This window comes from Engystomops pustulosus, chromosome 1 (assembly GCF_040894005.1).
Source record: "Engystomops pustulosus chromosome 1, aEngPut4.maternal, whole genome shotgun sequence".
NCBI classification, from domain to species: Eukaryota; Metazoa; Chordata; class Amphibia; order Anura; family Leptodactylidae; genus Engystomops; species Engystomops pustulosus.
The window spans coordinates 22,879,199-22,900,506 of NC_092411.1; the positions used below are offsets into that span (position 1 = coordinate 22,879,199).

At 43.0% G+C, this 21,308-nt stretch overlaps 1 protein-coding gene across 1 annotated transcript in view; it reads left to right on the forward strand.

Annotated features, from left to right (window-relative positions):
• PLCXD3 (phosphatidylinositol specific phospholipase C X domain containing 3) overlaps positions 1 to 21,308 on the forward strand; it is a 49,165-nt gene that overhangs the window by 10,146 nt on the left and 17,711 nt on the right. The window contains exon 2 of the mRNA XM_072135528.1: positions 18,731 to 19,439. Within this exon, the coding sequence (XP_071991629.1) occupies positions 18,731 to 19,439 (709 nt within the window). The remainder of the gene's footprint in view (positions 1 to 18,730; positions 19,440 to 21,308) is intronic.

A 21,308-nucleotide genomic window follows, 5' to 3' on the forward strand; every position in this document is an offset into this window, starting at 1 on the left:
GTAACGGGTATGTAATGCTAGGGTAACGGGTATGTAATGCCAGGGTAACGGGTGTGTAATGCCAGGGTAACGGGTGTGTAATGCCAGGGTAACGGGTGTGTAATGCCAGGGTAACGGGTGTGCAATGCCAGGGTAACGGGTGTGCAATGCCAGGGTAACGGGTGTGCAATGCCAGGGTAACGGGTGTGTAATGCCAGGGTAACGGGCATGCAATGGCAGGGTAACGGGTATACAATGGCAGGGTAACGGGTTTGTAACGCCAGCCAGTAAGGGGGGAGATGGGAAAACTGTATACAAATCACTAAGAGACCATTGACAGAGGAAATGACACTATGGGGGCCAAACCCACTACTAAGGTTATGCAGACCCCTATACTTTTTTCTAGGACCCTGTGAAATTAAAAATAATTTAAGGCACTTTAGGTAACCTTGGTAGGTATGTCAGTAACATACAAATCTTTTTCTATTAAAAAATGGAAGATCAATTGGAGACTTTCTGGGTACAAAAGTGAGATGAAGCAGCAAAGACTGTACCCAGGTACAGAAGTCAGAGGAGCAGTGTGAGTGCTGAGAGGAGACTGATCCTGGGTACAGGAGGAAATGGAGCAGTGTGAGAGTGCTGAGAGGAGACTGATCCTGGGTACAGAAAGGAGATGGAGCAGTGTGACAGTACATACAGGAGATTGAGCATTGTGGGAGTGCTGAGAGGAGACTGTTCTGGGATGCAGAAGGGAAATGGAGCAGTGGGACAGTGCTGAGAGGAGACTCCCCTGGGTACAGAAGGGAGATGGAGCAGTGTGACATTGCTAAAAAGGAGACTGTCCCAAGGCATAGAATAAAGGGGAGCAGTGTGAGAGTGCTGAGTGGAGACTCTTTTGGGATGCAAAAGGGAGATGGAGCTGTCTTAGAGTGCCGAGAGGAGACTGTCCTTGGCTATGGAAGGGAGATGGAGCAGTGTGACAGTACATAGAGGAGATGGAGCAGTGTGACAGTACATAGAGGAGATGCGACAGTGCTGAGAGGAGACTCCCCTGGATACAGAAGGGAGATGGAACAGTGACACAGTGCTGAAAGGAGACTGTTCTGAGGCATAGAATAAAGGGGGAGCAGTGTGGCAGAGAAAGGGGAGTAGTGTGAGTGTGTTGACAGGAGACTGTCCCCAGGTACAGAAGGGAGATGGAGAAGTCAGAGAGTGCTGACAGGACACTGTCCCCAGTTACAGAAGGGAGATGGAGAAGTAAGAGAGTGCCGACAGGAGACTGTCCCCAGTTACAGAAGGGAGATGGAGAAGTAAGAGAGTGCTGACAGGAGACTGTCCCCAGGTACAGAAGGGAGATGGAGAAGTAAGAGAGTGCTGACACGAGATTGTCCCCAGCTACAGGCGGGAGCTGAAGAAGTAAGAGTTCTGGCAGGAGACTGTCCCTGTGTACATAGGGGAGGGGTTTTATTTCTTGCTGCGTCATAGAGAAGCTTCCTGTCAACAAAGAAGAGACTTTAAAGGAAACCTACCACTTGTAGTGGCAGGTTTCAGATGGAAATACCGAGCACCAGCTCAGGGTGAGCTGGTGCCGGAGCTTATTTTTGTTAGTGTTTTAAACCGCTGTATCGCGGTTTAAAACACTATTTAAACTTTATAGCCGGTGCAGGGAGGTACGCGCTCTGCGCTTACCGTGCGCGCGGCTACATAGGAAGTGAAGGAGAGCCGCGCGCATGGTAAGCGCCGAGCGCGTACCTCCCTGCTCCGGCTATAAAGTTTAAATAGTGTTTTAAACCGCGATACAGCGGTTTAAAACACTAACAAAAATAAGCTCCGGCACCAGCTCACCCTGAGCTGGTGCTCGGTATTGCCATCGGAAACCTGCCACTACAAGTGGTATAAAATGGGGTTAGAAAACCAAGAAAAAGGCTGGCACGGCGCTATTATGGAGAGTCTTCTGGTAAGTTCAAATTGTTTATTCCAAAAACTGTAAACGCGTTTCGGGCGGAACACCCTTCTTCAAGTACAAATGGAAATAGCTAATCGTTGTGCGCTGGATCAATTCAGTGCTGGAGCACCTCACTTCAAGTGGTAGGTTTCCTTTAAAACTTATGAAAATGTCAAGATAATTCTGATTACATTATATGAGAAAATATTTAATTTGGCAACAAGATTCCAGTTTTGTATAAAACTAATAAAATGTTACATCGGAGACGACAGTCATTAATTCCCACATCCGCATAATGCATATAAGTGTGTGCTGAGCCGTGTAACGCCCCGATGTCTCTGTGACTCGGGTGTAGTCTCGCGGGTCTTATCATCCTTCCACGCTTTATTAACATCTTATTCCACATCCAGAAGCAGGACAGGGGATCGGAAATTGCAAATCTGAATCCCCACAATAGACATCAGTCATAATGTCACATTCATAGATGGTATCCAGACTGAAGTGAGATTCTATGTATCCTAGTGTGTTGAATCTGGTTCTTTTGGGACCCTTCACCCGTAAAAATTCTTAATTCTATGTATGTCTCCTCTTTGCACGACTTTTTCGAGCTGTATATATGGTTCTTTGTGGGGCTGGATCACTCACACGTCCCTACACTATAATTATCCATTTGTGCTCATATGTGGGAAGCATTGTAATCTATATTTATTAGGCTCAAGCAGCTAAAGCCTCTATAATTTGGAGCCGTACATTCTCCAGCCTGTCACTATAAAGCTGTGATGAAGTGAAGGGGGTGATGGGAGTCCAATTGACTCCTCCTTTCATATTCAGAATTATGCATTTCCTCCCCATCATGTCGCGCGGCTTTATGTCACAGCGCAGTGTTTTTTATTCAACACATACAGAGATCCCGGTAAAAGAATGCAAATATATTAGAAGTTTCAGGTTGCCGTGGCAACAGTCAGACTTCCCATAAAATTTACAAATGATTGGTAAAGAGGTATTTTACGAAAATGCTGAATTTTACCTTCGGGTTAATTTGCTCCGCTTGTTGTAACCCTTTCACTTCCGGAGGTTTTTGAGATAAATTCTTATACTTTCACATGCGTAAACAACATTATAAAATAAAATCAAATGATATTATGGTTTTTTTACCAAAATAGACACCTGGACGGCTTCATGCAATTTTGTATCAAAGTATAACATTTATTAAAATACAGGCGGTCCCCTACTTAAGGACACCTGACTTACAGACGACCCCTAGTTACAGACGGACCTCTCTGCCCACTGTGACCTCTGGTGAAGCTTTCTGGATGTTACTATAGTCCCAGGCTGCAATGATCAGCTGTAAAGTGTCTGTAATGAAGCTTTATTGATAATTCTTGGTCCAATCACAGCAAAAATGTTTGATACTCCAATTGTCACTGGGGCAAAAAACATTTTTTTATCTGGATCCACAATTATAAAATATACAGTTTCGACTTACATACAAATTCAACTTAAGAACAAACCTATGGAAACCTATCTTGTACATGTACCTGGGGAAACCTGGAACAATTGCACCTGTTAAAATCTGAAGTACATGATACCCAGTATTCATACCTGCCACTTATCTTTATACAGTTATCTATAGCATGGTCACCAGGTCTGAATAGATCACAAATCTCTATGATCAATAAATATCCTGATTATGCACAGAGAGGATTTCAGGTGGAAATTCTCATCTCATCACTTTTTTAAAAACATCCAACTTCCCCCAAAATGAAATGGTTACTGCTGATAGGTAATAGGGGTGATGCCAATAGAGGAGTTCCTGGATGGTATCTCCAAAAATTGCTTATAGTATAAGGGCAATGGTACACATGGCGTTTTGAACGTGTTTTTGGCCGTTTTTAAGCAGTCTGTCAAAAAACGCATGCGTTTTTGACCAGTTTGAATTAAGATAATTGGTCAAACCTGCCAAAAACTGATGCACTGTTGCAACGGACTCTTAAAAACGGGCCAAAAACGCGTTCAAAACGCCACGTGTGCCATCACCCTAAGGCAGTAGTGGCGAACCTATGGCACGGGTGCCAGAGGTGGCACTCAGAGCCCTCTATATGGGCACCCTTGCCATCACCCCAGGGTAGAGTTTGCCAGACAGGACTCAAGGCCTCTTGCAGTCCCAGGCAGCCCAGGACCCTAGAAGGAAGCCACAATGATAATCCAAACTTCTTCTCCTTCTTTCTACTGTATTGGTGTCCTCAGGTGCCTATACTATTTAAACCAGTGAAAGAGCAGGGAGTAATGAGTTACTGCTTAAATTGTCGCATTGGCACTTTGCAAAAAATATGTGGGTCTTGGTTGTAGTTTGGGCACTCGGGGGCTAAAAGGTTTGCCGCCACTGCCATAAGGGAAAAGGTGACCAAAACAAGGTGTAAATGGTAAGAGGAATGATGACATGAAGAAAAGCTTCTGTGTGCCACCTACAGATACCAGATCATTTGCAAGTACAGCGATTAAGGTAGAAAGAGAGAATATATCATGTCAGGGATAACTTGTGGATGTATGGGGAGGTGATGGCATGAAGAAAGGTTCTTGTTTGGCATCTAGGATCACTGGGTGCTGTATATGAGGAGGGGTGACAGTACCAGACTAACTGGTTTGACGGATGGGTGGTGACATTAAGAACATTTCCTCTATGCCGTCTAGATATATTGTATATTATGCATGAAAAGAGATGACAGTATCAGACTATAATTGTCAGGAGGCAGGAAAACATAAAGAAAAGTTAATGTATAGTATGTGGGATAACTGTATAACGTCTGTGCTGGGAGATGACAATACCAGGCTGTTACTGGTGAGAGGGGAGATGACATGAAGAAAGGTTCCTGTATGGCATTTGGGATTTCTGGTTACTATTTGGGGGATATATGACCGTAGTAGACTGAGATTGGTAAGAGGGGGATGATAGGTTCCTGCAGCCACCAAGAGATACTGGAAGCTACACAAAAACAGAGATGATTGTACCAAAAAGCTTTAGCACTGGTTGTTCTATAGGGCAGATATGACAGTAGTGGACTGAATAATCCATATATCAAGCCTGGGATCACGTGTAGCCACATAGTGGAATGAGATGGCTGTAACAGACGGAATTGGTAAGAGGGTGATAAGATGAAGAAAAGTTGTTTTTCTAGCTTGGGCAGATATTGTACAAAAGAAGAGATGACCTTAACAGTCTGTGGTTAGTAAGAGGGGGAATAACAGGGTCTGAGGAAGCTAGGCGACTAGCGATACGCGTGGGGTCTTCTCCCCAGCTCTTCTCCTTCCCCCCACCGCATTCTACGACAGGACTTTGCCATCTTTACAGGTAAAACCGAGCGTGGACCCTGGGCTAGCGCCCATCACACTTTTTTTTTTTTAGTATCTTGGGTTTTTTTCCCCCCAGACTTTGTACATTTGTACACTTAGTCAAACCGCACCTTGGTTTTGGGACATAGCAAGGTTTTTTCCAACTGATTCATCATCGTACATTGCCTTACACTTGTGCAGAGGAAGGGGTTCTCTGCAGGTAGGGGGAGCTGGTGGTGTGCAGAGCAACCAGCACTATCATATGCTGGGTTGCTCTGCCTGTTGAATTTGTGTGCTTTGCACACTTTTTAATGGTTTTTATTGTTGTTTGTTCTTGCTGTGCTCTTTTTGCATTATTAATAAAATTGTATATCTTTGGTCATATAGCGTACATCTGTGTTCATTTATAATTTTAGTAGTTTTTGGTACAGCTTTGGCCGCCATTGTATGCTTTTTACTTTAGTGGTGCCGATCCCAGTCTCTAATCCTGCAAATGTAAAGTTATGCACTTGGGCCATGGAAACAAAAAGTATAATTATGTTCTAAACGGTCAATTACTTGGTAAAACTGGAGCTGAAAAGGACTTGGGGGTATTGGTGGATGGTAAACTTAATTTTAGTGACCAGAGCCAGGCGGCTGCTGCTAAAGCAAATAAAATAATGGGATGTATCAAGAGAGGAATAGATTCTCATGATAAAGACATAGTTCTGCCCTTATACAAATCCCTGGTCAGACCACACATGGAATATTGTGTACAGTTTTGGGCACCAGTGTATAAAAAGGATATAGTGGAGCTGGAACGGGTGCAGAGGAGAGCAACCAGGATTATTAGGGGAATGGGGGAACTAGAATACACTGACAGATTACAAAATTTGGGATTATTCAGTTTAGAAAAAAGACGACTGAGGGGAGACCTCATTACAATGTACAAATACCTGAACGGACAGTACAAGGATCTCTCCAAAGATCTTTTTATACCTAGGCCTGTGACCAGGACAAGGGGGCATCCTCTACGCCTAGAGGAGAGGCGATTCTACCATCACCATAGACAAAGGTTCTTTACTGTACGAGCAGTGAGACTGTGGAACTCTCTGCCGCAGGAGGTTGTTATGGCCGACTCTATGTACATGTTCAAGAGAGGCCTGGATGACTTTCTGGAGAGAAAAAATATCACGGGTTATGGGGATAAAACATTTATTTAATTCGTAAAGGTTGGACTTGATGGACTTGCGTCTTTTTCCAGCCTTATATACTATGATACTATAAGAAAAGAGAGGGGATGACAGGAAGAAGAGTTACTGTATGTCAACTAGACAGCAACTGGACAACTGGGCTCAATGGAGTTAATGGACAGGAAAGTGTCCATAGACTAATACAGTGACAATATGTGACAGGAGAGCTATATACAGACACTTAAAGGGGCATTCCCATTTCAGAAAATTAATGTTAATGTTGTTATGATAAAAAGTTATACAATTCTCCAATATACTTTCTGTATCAATTCCTCGCCAGATTTCTAGATCTCTGCTTGCTGTCCTTCTATATAAAGCTTCTCTGTTTACTTCCATTGGACAAAAATCTGACCATGGTCACACAGGTGCAGGGCTTGTTAGTATCATAGAGAGTAATCAGAGCCGTGTGATATAACGAGACGTGCACCTGTGTGACTATGGTCAGGTTTATGTCCACTGGAAATAAACATATATAACTTCTATAGAATGACAACAAGCAGAGATTTAGAAAACTGTGAGGAATTGATACAGAAAGTAAATTGAAAATTGTATAACTTTTTATAATATAAAAATTAACATTAATTTGCTGAAATGAGAATATCCCTTTAACACTATACTATACTAAGGCAGGTACTACCCTGCCTTATGAAGTCCAGCAGCAGTACAGTAGAGCACAGGGTAACCTCCCTCCCACAAACCCACCATTTTTAATAGGGTCAGTACCCCCGTTAGATGTTATTGACTGCAGCCAGTCTCTGTATACTATAGTATCAAGAAGGCAAAAAAAACCCATAAAATAAACTCTACAAATTAAATTATTCCAAATTTGCTGCAGTTTTTGCACAAAATAGCAGCTAAGCTTCCCAAATCCCCCTCCTGGCCCTAATAATTGTTATTTCCAGCCCTTTAGTAATCCTATTTCTCAGCAGAAAAGGATAAATCTTGGCAAGAAGAGAAGTAACCTGACATTTTCCATCAATGGTTGATTTTAACTCTGTGTGATCTCTGATAAGTGCTGGGTGCTGGCGGTCTAGTTACATACCACTAATATCTGCTAAGATCTGCTAATAAAAAACCACAACCCCCCAACCTCCACCCGCCCAGCAAAAAGAAGAAAGAAATCACTAATTTGGAACATATGGTCCATTAGCCTAATGACTAAGTAGGTAAATAAGGTTTTCTCCAAGAGACAGAAGGTCGTGAATGTTGGAGGGACGCCGCTTGGCCGCTACTTTTCATTAGCTCCATTATAATTGCTGCATATGAAGTGGAAGTAACTTGGTTCTGCTGTAATACATGGGTGTCTGGAACACCAAGGTGGTTTATCCTACAGCAAAAATAAAAGGACACTCCATTATTTAAGTCCTACTCCTACCCCATAGTGGCCCCCAAATAGTATAATTTCCCATTCCTTAGCTACCCGCCACTTTCAGTAGCCCAATACTAGTCTCTTCTCAGCCTCCAGAAATTTGCAGAAAGAAATATCTGTATAATTTTAAAATAATTATTTAAAGATTTTTTGAAAATATCCAGTTGTTGGTTTCCATGGAAGGAAATATTTGATATATTAGACTTATATGATGGACCCTGGAACTCTCCTGATCTATTAGGATCTAAAAGGATTAAATCTCAAACCAGAATAAAAAAATTATCTGTGGACACCAGGGTGTAAAAATAATCGGCAAAAATAAAGACAACAGTTTTTCTGGATCCAATGTAACAGATTGCAACAAGTGTATCAAACTGTTAATTTTTTGCCTAGAGATGTTTCAATCAGAGCTAAATTGTGCAAAAACGGAGGTGATAAGCATTACTTGTGGCTTTACAGGTCGATAGATGAGTGTAATTAGGAAGAGGAGCGATGACATAAAGAAAAGCTCCTGGATCAGAAAATAGAGGTTTTTGGAACTTCACAGATGCTGAAGTACCTGATATATTACAGCAAATGGCAATGGCAAGGTGAGATTTTGGTGTACAAGGCAGATTTCATACCTGTTACTCCATCCAAGAGCAATGCAACATCAATACATTGAGACAAGTTCAGTAATTGTAACCCTTGTCTTTGCCTGTGTCTGTGCCTTTATCTTTCCTGCGAGCTCCCTATTACATAGGTTCTTCCGATTCAGTGAAAATTCCATATCAGTTGCTTATAAGAGAGAGTTCCTGGTAGTGCTGCCTCTTCTACCTTGATCCTCTTCAGGTAGTTGTTGGTTAACGGTATGTTTTTGGTCCCTAGATCAGTGGTGGCGAACCTATGGCATGGGTGCCAGAAGTGGCACTCGGAGCCCTCTCTGTGGGCACCCAGGCCATCACCCAGCACAAAGTTCACCATTCAGGACTCAAGACCTCCCTGCAGACACAGGAAGCCCAGGACGTTCAGCATTATTTTAAAGTTACTTGAAGTATAGGAGGAGCAAGGAGGTGTGGACAGAGCTGGATAATGATTGTAGACCCTTCTCCAGACCTCTTAAGGGGACCTTAGAGGGAAACTCCAATAATAATCAGAATTTCTCCTTCTTTCTACTTTATTGGTGTCCTCAGGGTGCCAATACGTTTGAAAGCTGTGAGTTACTTTATTTACCTTAAATTGGCATTCGGCACTTTGTAAAAAATATGTGGCTTTTGCTTGTAGTTTCAGCACTCGGTCCCTAAAAAGGTTCGCCATCACTGCCCTAGATTGTCTTGTGAGCATGTCCTCCTGTCATAGCTGGTCCCGGGAGTGTATTTACCAAATATGCAACTCGCACAATTCTTTAGGGTCCAACATATATGTATAGTAGATGCATGCTTCACACCAATCTTTGCTTCATACTCTGCTATCCTAAAACCCGCAGACCGCAGCTGCAAGGTCCATATCTCCTCTAATTCTGATATTGGGCACTTTCTTTTTGGTCTTCTGGACTGTCCTATGACCCTGCCATTGTCTCTTTGCCTCTCCTACTATCATTCTTGCCCCCAGTCTTTGCTCCACCTCACCTGGGAAGTCCTTTTACATCCTGAGCACCATCTCAGTGAAAGTTTCTGACTAAGTTCCTGACTTCATTCCTGACTCTTCTTTGCTCCAGATTTTTCCAGCAGGGGATCTACCATCAGTTGAGAGGAACTCTGCAGACTTCACTTATACTTACCAAATACTTATCTTCTATGATCTGATGGCAAGCACTCTCTTTTTGGACTGTTGACTGTCTTATGACACCCTGTTCATCTCGCCCTGTGTGATGCTGCATGAGAACTCAGTAACCACTCCTAACTGCGTTTATAAATTTTTGATCCATTCTTTGCTAGCAGGGCATCTGCCAACAGTTGACACAAAATCTGCAGACATCACCTAGGAAGTCTTGTTCGCCTCTGATCTGACATCAGTTACTATCTTTTCAGACTACTGGACATCTTGTCTTCATTCCTGACATCTGCTCCTGACTTTCTTGCACTAGACCCAGAGTCATAGCTAGGGTTTCAGCATAGGGGTGGAAGTCCGAAAACCTTGCTATACCAATATTACCACCACATTACCATTAGCTTGGTCATATCAGTACATAGAAATGTAGTGACTTCTCTAATTGTAGTCATCCACATTCTGACTCTTCCATTCAACCAGGACCACTATGACTTCTACCAGCTACATCTTGGCTGCCATGGTCTTTACACTTTTATATAAAATTGTTGTCCATGTTCATGGATATGAAAGGAAAGTCTCCAATTTATATCCATCAATCTGGCATTTTTATTGAGTGGTAGTATTGTGTCTAATATACAGGATAGGAGTGGTAGTATTGTGTTGTGCCATAGATACTGGATAGGAGTCATAGTACTGTGCCATAGATACTGGATAGGAGTCATAGTACTGTACCATATATACTGGATAGGAGTAGTAGTACTGTGCTGTGCCCATATATGGAATAGCAGTAATAGTATTGTGCTGAACCCATATATACAGAATAAGAGTATTTGTACTTTGCTGTGCCCTTATTTACAGGATTAGGAGTAGTAGTACTGTGCTGTACCCATATATAAGATAGGAGTAGTAGTAATGTGCCCATATATACAGAATAGGAGAAATAGTAATGTTCTGTGCACATATATACAGGATAGGAGGAGTAGTACTGTGCTGTGCCCATATATATACAGGATAGGAGGAGTAGTACTGTGCTGTGCCCATATATACACATGATAGGTGTAGCAGTACTGTGCTGTGCCCATATATACACATGATAGGTGTAGCAGTACTGTGCTGTGCCCATATATACACATGATAGGTGTAGCAGTACTGTGCTGTGCTGAGCCATGTAGGTTAGGAGTAACAGTGATGTTCTGTCTACATGATACACGGTATAGAAGTAGTAGTGCTGTGATATGCCTATATTTGGAGGATATGAGTAGTAGTGTTTTGCTTTGCCAATATATATATAGGACAGGAGTAGTGTGGTGCTGTTCCCAGATACTGTAGGATAGGAGTAGTAGTGTTTTGCTTTGCCAATATATATATAGGACAGGAGTAGTGTGGTGAGTAGTGTAGTCCCAGATACTGTAGGATAGGAGTAGTAGTGTTTTGCTAGGTTCAAAATAGGAAAGGAGTAACAAGGGACATAAACATACACAAACCGATACACATACACCATCCATACTTACCTCAAGCATCTCCTGTATTTCCTTCCTCCTGCAGTTCTGCCCTTTCTGGACCTTTGGAAGACTCGCAGGTCCTGAAAGGTGCATGATAAAACACGTGTTACTATAGAGAGCAGAGCAGCACTAGTCACTGCATTCACCTATATCTGTGTCTTAGAAAGACAGAGTGAGATGAAAGCTGTGGAGTGGGCCCCGCAAAGTCCTGGGGCCCAGAGCCAATGCCAGTTTGCCCCCCCCCCCCCTAGCAGCTACACCTCTGAATACACCCCCAATAAGGAGGTAGATTTTCTACCTGCAGCTTGAGAAGTTATAGAGGAGAAGAATAGAGAATAATTGGAAAACTGTATAGACTCTGCACGTGAACATACTCAGCACTAAACACTTTGCAGCTCAGACGATCCACTTCTCTAGCGAGGATTGTGCCGCTCTCATAGCTCCAGACACCTACGCTCTCCCTCAGACCCATAAATCCCTGATGTTTTGGGGCGGAACAGTAAATGGCGTCAGATCTTGAAGTTGTTTTTATCATTATTTTCCTATTTACAATAAGTTATCTCCTTGTGACTCGGCTTCTCCCCTTTTCTGAATATTTGGGTTTAAATACAGTATTTAGAGTTTCAGAGAGTGTGTGGGCGGACGACGTGTATGCCACTTATTATAGGCTTCTAGGAACCATGATTGAGCGCTACTTCTCTCTGAAAGCATTCAAGAGCCAGCTGGGTTTTCCAAATTATTATTGTCTAAGTTTTGACATTTTCAGGCAGCGACTTCCCGAGTGTTAGTTCTGCTAAATATTTGGCATCAAGAAAATTAAACTAAATGGCTCAGAATATAAAAACATAAGTTTAGTCATTATGAACAGGGAGGTGACGTTAACGGGAAACTGTCAGCAGCATTGGGGACAAGAAACTATGGGCAGGTCTCTATGCAGCGCAGTGTTAATATCCCAAACCTGCCGAATCCTGTGCCAAGTCTGTCCATTCCAGGTTCTGGTATGATGTCTCCCATACCTTACCTATAGGAGAATCTGCCTCATAACAAACTCTCTCGCTCTGAAGCATCAGCAGGATCATGCAGGACATTATAGTACTGTAATCAATTAAATAAAGCATATGGGGTGAGAAAGAAACCTGCTGGCATCTACAGCAGCCTCAGTTTTGCCTGTGTCTCTCTCTTATTAAGAAGCATAAGGGTCAGGTAACACATTATAGAAAAAGTACTGACAAGTACAAACATGAATTAAGAACGTGGGGTGAGATGGTAACTTACCGTTAGCTTCAGCAGTGTCTCCATCTGTGCCTATGTCTCTCCTTTATCACACAGAAGCATCATTAGGATCATATAGCACATTATATAGGTACTGACCTGTACTGATGGGGATAAAGAATATGGGGTGAGATAGATTCTTGCCATTATATCTAGCAGCCTCTATGCCTGTGTCTCTCTCTTTTACTAAGAAGAATAGGCAGGGTCATGTAGGACATTACAGAATAAGTACTGGCCACTATGAACGTGAATTAAGCACTTGGGGTGAGATGGTAACTTACCGTTTGCTTCAGCAGTCTCTCCATCTGTGCCTATGTCTCTCCTTTATCACTCAGAAGCATCATCAGTATCATATAGCACTTTATATAGGTACTGACGGGAATAAAGCACATGGGGTGAGATAGATACTTGCCATTATATAGCAGCTTCTGTGCCTGTGTCTCTCCTCTATCACCATAAAGCTGCAGCAGAATCACATAATAAAGGGAATGACTGACCTGTACTGATGGGAATATAGCACTTGGGGTGAGATAGAAACTTCAAATTATCTCTGGCAGCTTCTGTCTGAGCCCGTGCGTCGGCTCTTTCACCCTGCCCAATCTACCTCTCCCCTATCAATAAACTTCTGTGGAATGTAATGATGATATCTGTATGAATGATGATGGAGAATCATGAGAAAAACATGGATAATTCTGACATTTCTGATATCATATACTAAACTGCAGCAACTAACGTCAGGAAGCTTCTGCTAGGATTTCTCTCTTCTCCTGTCTAACCATCAGGCGTACCTTTAGGAGGAGGCATCATGGGATTGGGATTAGGAGGCATTATGGAATTGGGATCAAGAGGCATCAAGAGATAAGGATACTGTAGAAGCAGAAGAAGGCTATAGCTATGGATAGATGGCCACTTTCACTTTTCTTCTGTCTATCCATCAGGTGTACCTTTAGGAGGAGGCATCATGGGATTGGGATTAAGAGGCATCATGGGATTAGGATTAAGAGGCATCAAGAAATGAGAATACTGTAGCAGCAGTAGAAGGCTATAACTATGGATAGATGGACCCGTTAACCCTTCTCCTGTCTCGCCATCAGGTGTTCCTTTAGGAGGAGGCATCATGGGGTTGGGATTGGGAGGCATCATGAGATGAGGACACTGTAGCAGCAGTAGAAGGCTATAGCTATGGATAGATGGACCCATTCACTCTTCTCCTGTCTAGCCATCAGTTGTACCTTTAGGAGGAGGCATCATGGGATTAGGATTAAGAGGCATCAAGAAATGAGGATACTGTAGCAGCAGTAGAAGGCTATAGATATGGAAAGATGGCCATGTTCACTCTTCTCCTGTCTAGCCATCAGGTGTACCTTTAGGAGGAGGCATCATGGGGTTGGGATTATGAGGCATCATGAGATGAGGATACTGTAGAAGCAGAAGAAGGCTATAGCTATGGATAGATGGCCACTTTCACTTTTCTTCTGTCTATCCATCAGGTGTACCTTTAGGAGGAGGCATCATGGGATTGGGATTAAGAGGCATCATGGGATTAGGATTAAGAGGCATCAAGAAATGAGAATACTGTAGCAGCAGTAGAAGGCTATAACTATGGATAGATGGACCCGTTAACCCTTCTCCTGTCTCGCCATCAGGTGTTCCTTTAGGAGGAGGCATCATGGGGTTGGGATTGGGAGGCATCATGAGATGAGGACACTGTAGCAGCAGTAGAAGGCTATAGCTATGGATAGATGGACCCATTCACTCTTCTCCTGTCTAGCCATCAGTTGTACCTTTAGGAGGAGGCATCATGGGATTAGGATTAAGAGGCATCAAGAAATGAGGATACTGTAGCAGCAGTAGAAGGCTATAGATATGGAAAGATGGCCATGTTCACTCTTCTCCTGTCTAGCCATCAGGTGTACCTTTAGGAGGAGGCATCATGGGGTTGGGATTATGAGGCATCATGAGATGAGGATACTGTAGCAGCAGTAGAAGGCTATAGCTTTGGATAGATGGCCACATTCATTCTTCTCCTGTCTAGCCATCAGGTGTACCTTTAGGAGGAGGCATCATGGGATTTGGAGGCATCATGAGACGAGGATACTGTAGCAGCAGTAGAAGGCTATAGCTATGGATAGATGGACCCGTTCACTCTTCTCCTGTCTAGCCATCAGGTGTACCTTTAGGAGGAGGCATCATGGGATTGGGATTAGGAGGCATCATGAGATGCAGATACTGTAGCAGCAGTAGAAGGGTATAGCTATGGATATGGATGGCCACGTTCACTCTTCTCCTGTCTAACCGCGCCGCAGTCTTCTCCTGTATTTACAGCACAATCAGATCCTACGCTAAAGGTTTCCTAATGTAAAGTTGTGGGTCTGGCGGCGTCCCCCGGGAGCTGTACAGCGGAGAGCATTATCTATACGTCAGGCAGAAGGTTTGCAGTAATTCAATTACGCCTCATGTTTTATTTCATTAGATGGTCAGTAACATCCAGCAGATTGACAGGACTGATGTACAAGTCATATATACACCCGGGGGCGGGGGGGGGCTGTGCGGACGATGATAGTGACAGATTATATAATACAAGATGCACATGGCCATCAGCCTCATCCAGACTCCTTCATTGTCAGAGATAGCAGAGTCGAGTTTGTCGTTTGGCACAACTTGCTGTAGATTTAATTATAGATCATTTGTGTCCATCTATTGTATTTTTTGTACATACATCCCCAAAGCCATTTATTTACTTCTCTACATGTAAAATAAAGCAATCCTGTAACTAATATTTTATTATTTCCTGTGTTTACAGCTCCTAGGCAGAGCAATGTGGCTCCATGATAACAGACAAGACAACTTGCTGTAGTTTGATCATCTTAAACTTTCTTTCATATTTCTACTAGATCTTTTTCAATGTAAATTAGTCGATAACAGATGGAAGGCCGGAAGGGAGTATGGCTGCAGGATCTGACTGCACAGGGACTAGTTTGTAGTCTGTTACCATGGAGACACATAGGTAAACATAGGAGCTGTAGACACAGTAATGAAAGGTTACTGCAGAGAATATAGCAAGGAATAGGTTACACTTAAAGGGATATTCAAAATGCTATATGGACACTGGCAGGATACATAAACGTGTTTGAACCCAAATCAGCTTCCAATTGGTGGAGGTTTTGACCATCAGAACCCACCCCAAGTCACATGAATGAGAGAACTGTTCCTCCTAATTCTTGGCAGGTACCCTCGCACCCCAGACCGCCTATGGATAGGGGATAACAAGGAAACCTTTAAGTTACTCCCCTGCAACACAATCTTCATTCATTCATTTTGAAGGTTCAATAGCACCACCCCCAGTCCATAGCATGTGTCTGGTATTACACATGAACTCTAGTGAAGTAAATGGGATTGAGCAGCAATACCAGACACAACCTATAAATGAAAGTGTTGCTGTTGTGAGAAGAGACATTTTTTAAAATCCTGGACAACCCCTTTAAATAGTCTAATTGGGTGTTACCGTCCTAACCTGTGCCACCACTGACCATCTAGCTCCAGGACCTTGATATAAGCAGAGTAGCACTCGGATGGTGTGTTGTTAGTTGGGAATAGCATTGATAACAACATTGATTTTAGTTAGGACTACCTACCTGGGGACTGTAGATGGCCGTCATCCAGACCGCACTCTGGTTTGTCCCAGGCTCTGGTTACAGGTTATATATAACTCTGCAGGGAGGCTGAAGAACCAGATGAACATACAAACCTTTAGTAAGAGATCAGATCGGGAGAATTATTAAGCTGACAGAAGTGGAATTTTCTTATAGATCTCAGAAGAAATGCAGATTACATCTTATTGGAGGGGTTTTCTTTAAATGCTCCTGGAGGCCACTACTGACCACAAGCCGATGGTCCAGGAGCGCGGCCACCACCTTCTCTGTCTCCATCCATCCTCTTCTCACCTCTGCTCTCTTCTATTCCACTGTGATCTTACTTCCCCTTATCTTCTATCCTTCTCCCTCTATTCCACATTCTCCCTTTTGATCTCCCCTTTCTTCCTTTCCCCTTCATGTGTTTCTCTACCCTTCCATCTCTTCTGTATTTATTCAGCTTCTCTTTACTCCCCCTCCATCCCTTCCTCCATACCTTTACTTTCCCCCTGCCTTCTCTATCTTGTACTTCTTCCCTTCCATTCCTTTCTCTTTCTTCCCATTGCTTTTCTTTTGTTTCTGTTTTCTTACACTGTTACTCCTCCGTCTCGCTTTTCCCTTTCCTTCTCTTCACTTTTTACATTTTATTTCCTTTTGCTTTCCCTTTGTTTTTCCTTCCTCTTCGACTTTCCTTCTCCTCACTTTCCTTTTACTCTCCTTACCTTCCATCTCTTCTTTTCTCTTACCATTACTGCTCCTAGTTTTCCATCTCTTTATTTATTCTCATCTTTTCCTTCTTTCCTTGTCTTCTACCATTTCTTTTCATTTCTATTTCTCTTTTCTTCAGTTTCTTTTAATTGTCCCCTTACCTTTCCCTCCACATGACTTCCCCTTTATATTCCCATTTCTTCCTACCTTCCTTTGTTAATTTTCTACTTCCTTTGCTTTTCCTTACCTATTTTTCCCTACACTTTCATGACTTCTTCTTTTCCATTTTCCTGCTCTTCCTCTACCTTCTCTTCTTTCTTTTATTTCTCCTCTCACTTAACCCTTCCATCCTTCATCTTCTTTGATTTTGCTTGTTCTCCTTTTTTGTGCATCTCTTCCCCTTTTCCTTGCCCTCCTGTATTACCCCGTTACTGGTGCCCCTTCCCTCGGAGTGACCGGCACTTTTGTGCACTCGCTCTGTGGAGCTACAGACCTTGTTGCTATTTCTGTTCCAGTTTCTTACTATCCCGCAGTCCCTTTTTGTGATGATGAGAACAATAGTCGTGTTGCTATGTCAGAGATCTGTCAGATTCTGCAGCTAAGACGGGAACAGACCATAATATGTGGGATTCTGCTGATATCATGAAGAAGTGAACGCTCCAAGCACAGTATGGCTTTCATACAAAAAGGGTCGGCTTTACTTTATCCTCGAAGTGTCTGAGCTCTCATATTGTCAGGATTACTGCCACCCTACAGGACACCAGGAGCTACATAGAAATAATAGGAATGACATGGTATAAAAATAACCAGGCACTCAAACAAAGTCCCCTCTATTCTCTGTTTATCTGGGAACCTGTTCTAGGTTGTTCTGTAAATCATTTAAAGGGAACCTGTCGTCAGGAGTGACCATGCAGACTGAAGGCAATGCAAGGTAGTGTTCCTGGAGAGTGCACTGTAGGTGCAACCTCCCACTGCTGTGCCCTGTGCTCTCTGCAGCCTGTGTAAGGCATTGTCCCTGGACGGATGTGTAATCAGAGCTCTGTAATAATTATTTGTGATTGCACACATCCTATAAACTCGCTGCTGTTTATCTTACATGGTGATGTGCAGGTTTCATCGGGTGGATAGCGCCTGTAAGTGCTGAATAGCTACAGTTCTGATGGTTTGCCCCATTCTGCAGCAGGTGTCATTGTCATTACTGAACCAGGATCCACTGTCACTATCTCATCATTACTCAGAGGGAAGATAACTGATGCTCGGCAATTCTCTGCCATTACTCCAGTCTGACAATGAAATGACAAAAAAGCTAATTTAACCTTGAAAACTCCAACTTGTACATAGACTTATGGGTTTGTGCAGGTAACTTAAAGAATTCCATGTATCTGCTCTGCCAATGTGTTACAAAAGAGCACATTACAAAAGAGTTACATTTTTGGGGATGTGCATGATATCATGTTTTTTGTTCCCCAGTCATCCCAATTCTGATGGCATACTAATTATTTGGTGTTCACACTGAGCTCTGACTGGGGCAGTCACTGATCTCTCACTATTATGGGCCATCTCCATCTTAAAGGAAACCTGTCGGGATTTTGACAAAGCAGACTGCAACCGATGCTCTGTATTGTCCATGAGAGATGTATAAGCACACCTTAGTTAGTAGCAGCAGGACTGTGGATTTATATTCTAGGATTGTAGCTTCTCCAAGTGCTCTAGGGATGTCTCTTCACACTGCTGTGCTCTCATTACTCTGCATTGACCTTTTGCTTTGAGTGATTTAAGTGGAATTTAACCAGATTCCTGCTATAGATTTTACTCAGAGCAGAGGGCAGGGACCAGTTCAATGCAGAGAAGTCAGAGCACAGCAGTGTGAGAACACGCCCCCAGTGTATAGTCCTGCTTCTACTTCTGCCTTGGCATGTGACTCTTGGAACTTGGCAAATGGGGTCCTCCAATATACCGGAATCTAAGCTTCTGTAACCAATTCATTGATATAAGATTTCCTTCTGTTACAGGATCACATGACTCCTTCAGTTTCTACATCGATGAAGCGTCCCCTGTCGGACCAGAACAACCAGAAACCGTCCAGAACTTTGTCTCAGTCTTTGGGACAGTTGCCAAAAAACTCATGAGGAAATGGTTGGCCACTCAGACCATGAACTTCACGAGTCAGATGGAGGCTGGAGTAAGGTATTTTGATCTCCGGATTTCGACCAAACCCAGAGACCCGGATAATGAGTTGTATTTCGCTCATGGATTATTCAGTGCCAAAGTCAACGAAGGTTTGGAGGAGATCAACGCCTTCCTGTCCTCTCATAAGAAGGAGGTGGTGTTTTTGGACTTCAACCATTTTTACGGCATGCAAAAATCCCATCATGAAATGCTGGTGCAGATGCTGAAGGACATATTTGGGAACAAGACTTGCCCGGCCATCTTTGCCCAGGAGGTGAGTCTTCAGTATCTGTGGGAGAGGAATTACCAGATCCTGGTCTTCTACCACAGTCCTGTAGCTCTGGAGGTCCCTTTCCTTTGGCCCGGGCAGATGATGCCAGCGCCTTGGGCTAACACGACAGACACAGAAAAATTAATCCAATTCCTGCACTCATCGATTACGGAACGGAGGAAGAAAGGCTCCTTTTTTATATCTCAAGTGGTATTAACACCAAAAGCGAGCACAGTGGTCAAGGGAGTCACCAGCGGGTTACGGGAGACCATCACAGAGCGGTAAGTGACTTACAGTAACACCACATATTATAGTCCATGTCACTACTCCATATAATGTATAGTTTTACACCTTTTCTTGCTTGAAATACACTCACACTGCTGTGTTCTGCACTCTCTGTGACTGCTGTTGTATCCAACCAGAAGCCTAAGAGCAGAGTGGAGGCACTGTGTAGAAGTTCAGTGCATAAAGCTCAGAGCACAGCAGTGTAGGTCATGAAGAAAATGCTGAAGGTTTCAACATCTGGAGGATCCTACCTTAAAAAGGTTGTTCCTCTATGCACCCAGCAATTGGGGCAATCGTTGGGTGGATCAATGCACATATTTGTAATGACCCAGAGTAGGGGTCATTACTTTCTATTTCTACTTCAGGTATACTCTGTGTTAGTGCTTGAGGGAAACCGGTCACCTTCCTTTTATCAATCTGACAGGCTTATCTACCTTACCTGTGTATAACTCCTGCCTGATTTCATTTGTATATGTCTACCATCGATGTGCTGCTAATTCAAATCTGTGTTTTGGTTTTATATCACCTGGTGGTAAGCAGGATGTCATATTGGCTGGAAGCCCAGAAACTTCCAGAGGCAGACTCCAGTAGTTCATAAAAGGATTTCTGTCCCAGTTATGGGGAGATTTTCTTTTACTTATGGTCTCTTGCTGGAGCGGAGTGTTGGTGAGGAGTGACAGAGACACTTATTATATTGAGATATTGATATTCTAGAAAAGAGCCATTTTTGAAACAATGAACTTTTAAAGGGCTTTTCCATAAAAATGTTTACAGAAATCTGGCTAAGTGTCTGGTGTCATGGCCGCCATTACATAGTGTATAGGGGTGGTCATTTCGTGATATGAGCGGGGAGCATCTCTGTTCTCTCATCACTTCATATGATAATTGCTGTTTTTCATCCTCGCCTCGTGCATCCAGTCCTCTATGGGAGATTCTGTGAATTATTAGTATTTGCTAATTTGCTATCTGGCAGAGACGCACGGACTTCACACCGCGCAGGTTTTAATTTGTTTGTACAGCAGATAAAATCCATTTCGTGCGATGGCTGCCAAGGAAAAATAGGGAAATCAGGGAAATCATTACAAAAAAAGCAGCACTAATGACTCGACACACTTAAGGCAACAGGTGAGGATAGATGCCGCTATGGCGGGTGTCGGGCACTCACTGTCATGGCAGATGAGTGACATCTTCTCAGCCATTATGGTGGTCATGGAAACAACGGGATTTCTTTTTATTCTCCAGAATTCCATAATTCATGAGCAGAATTTTGCTGACAACAGACATGAGATCTGCGGCCGAGCTGTCAGCGCGCAAAACACATAATTAGCCGAAAATTCCTAACATAACCCAAGCCGACAGATGGAATTACTGCCGGTTACTGCAGATATTCTTAGTAAATACCTGTCACATGGAGAACAATAATATGTATCCATGTATCCTCATGTATCCAAGGACTGTATGTCACGTATCTACACCTTATCATGTATCCCAGGACTGTATCTCATGTATCCACATTGTATCATGTATCCCACAACTATGTTTCTTGTATCTACTTTGTATCATGTATCCCAAGAGTGTGTCTCATGCATGATGTATCTACACCTTATCAGGTATCCCAGGACTGTAGCTTGTGTATCCACATTGTATCAGGTATCCCAGGACTGTATCTCATATATGATGTATCTACATCGTATCATGTATCCCAAAATTGTGTCTCATACATGATGTATCCACACTGTACCATGTATCCCAGAACGCTGTCTCTTGTATCTACATTGTATCATATATCCCAAGACTGTGGGGCTCATTTACTAAGGGCCCCGCGGACCGCACTTTCGTTGGACATCCTGACGCTTTCCTTTTGC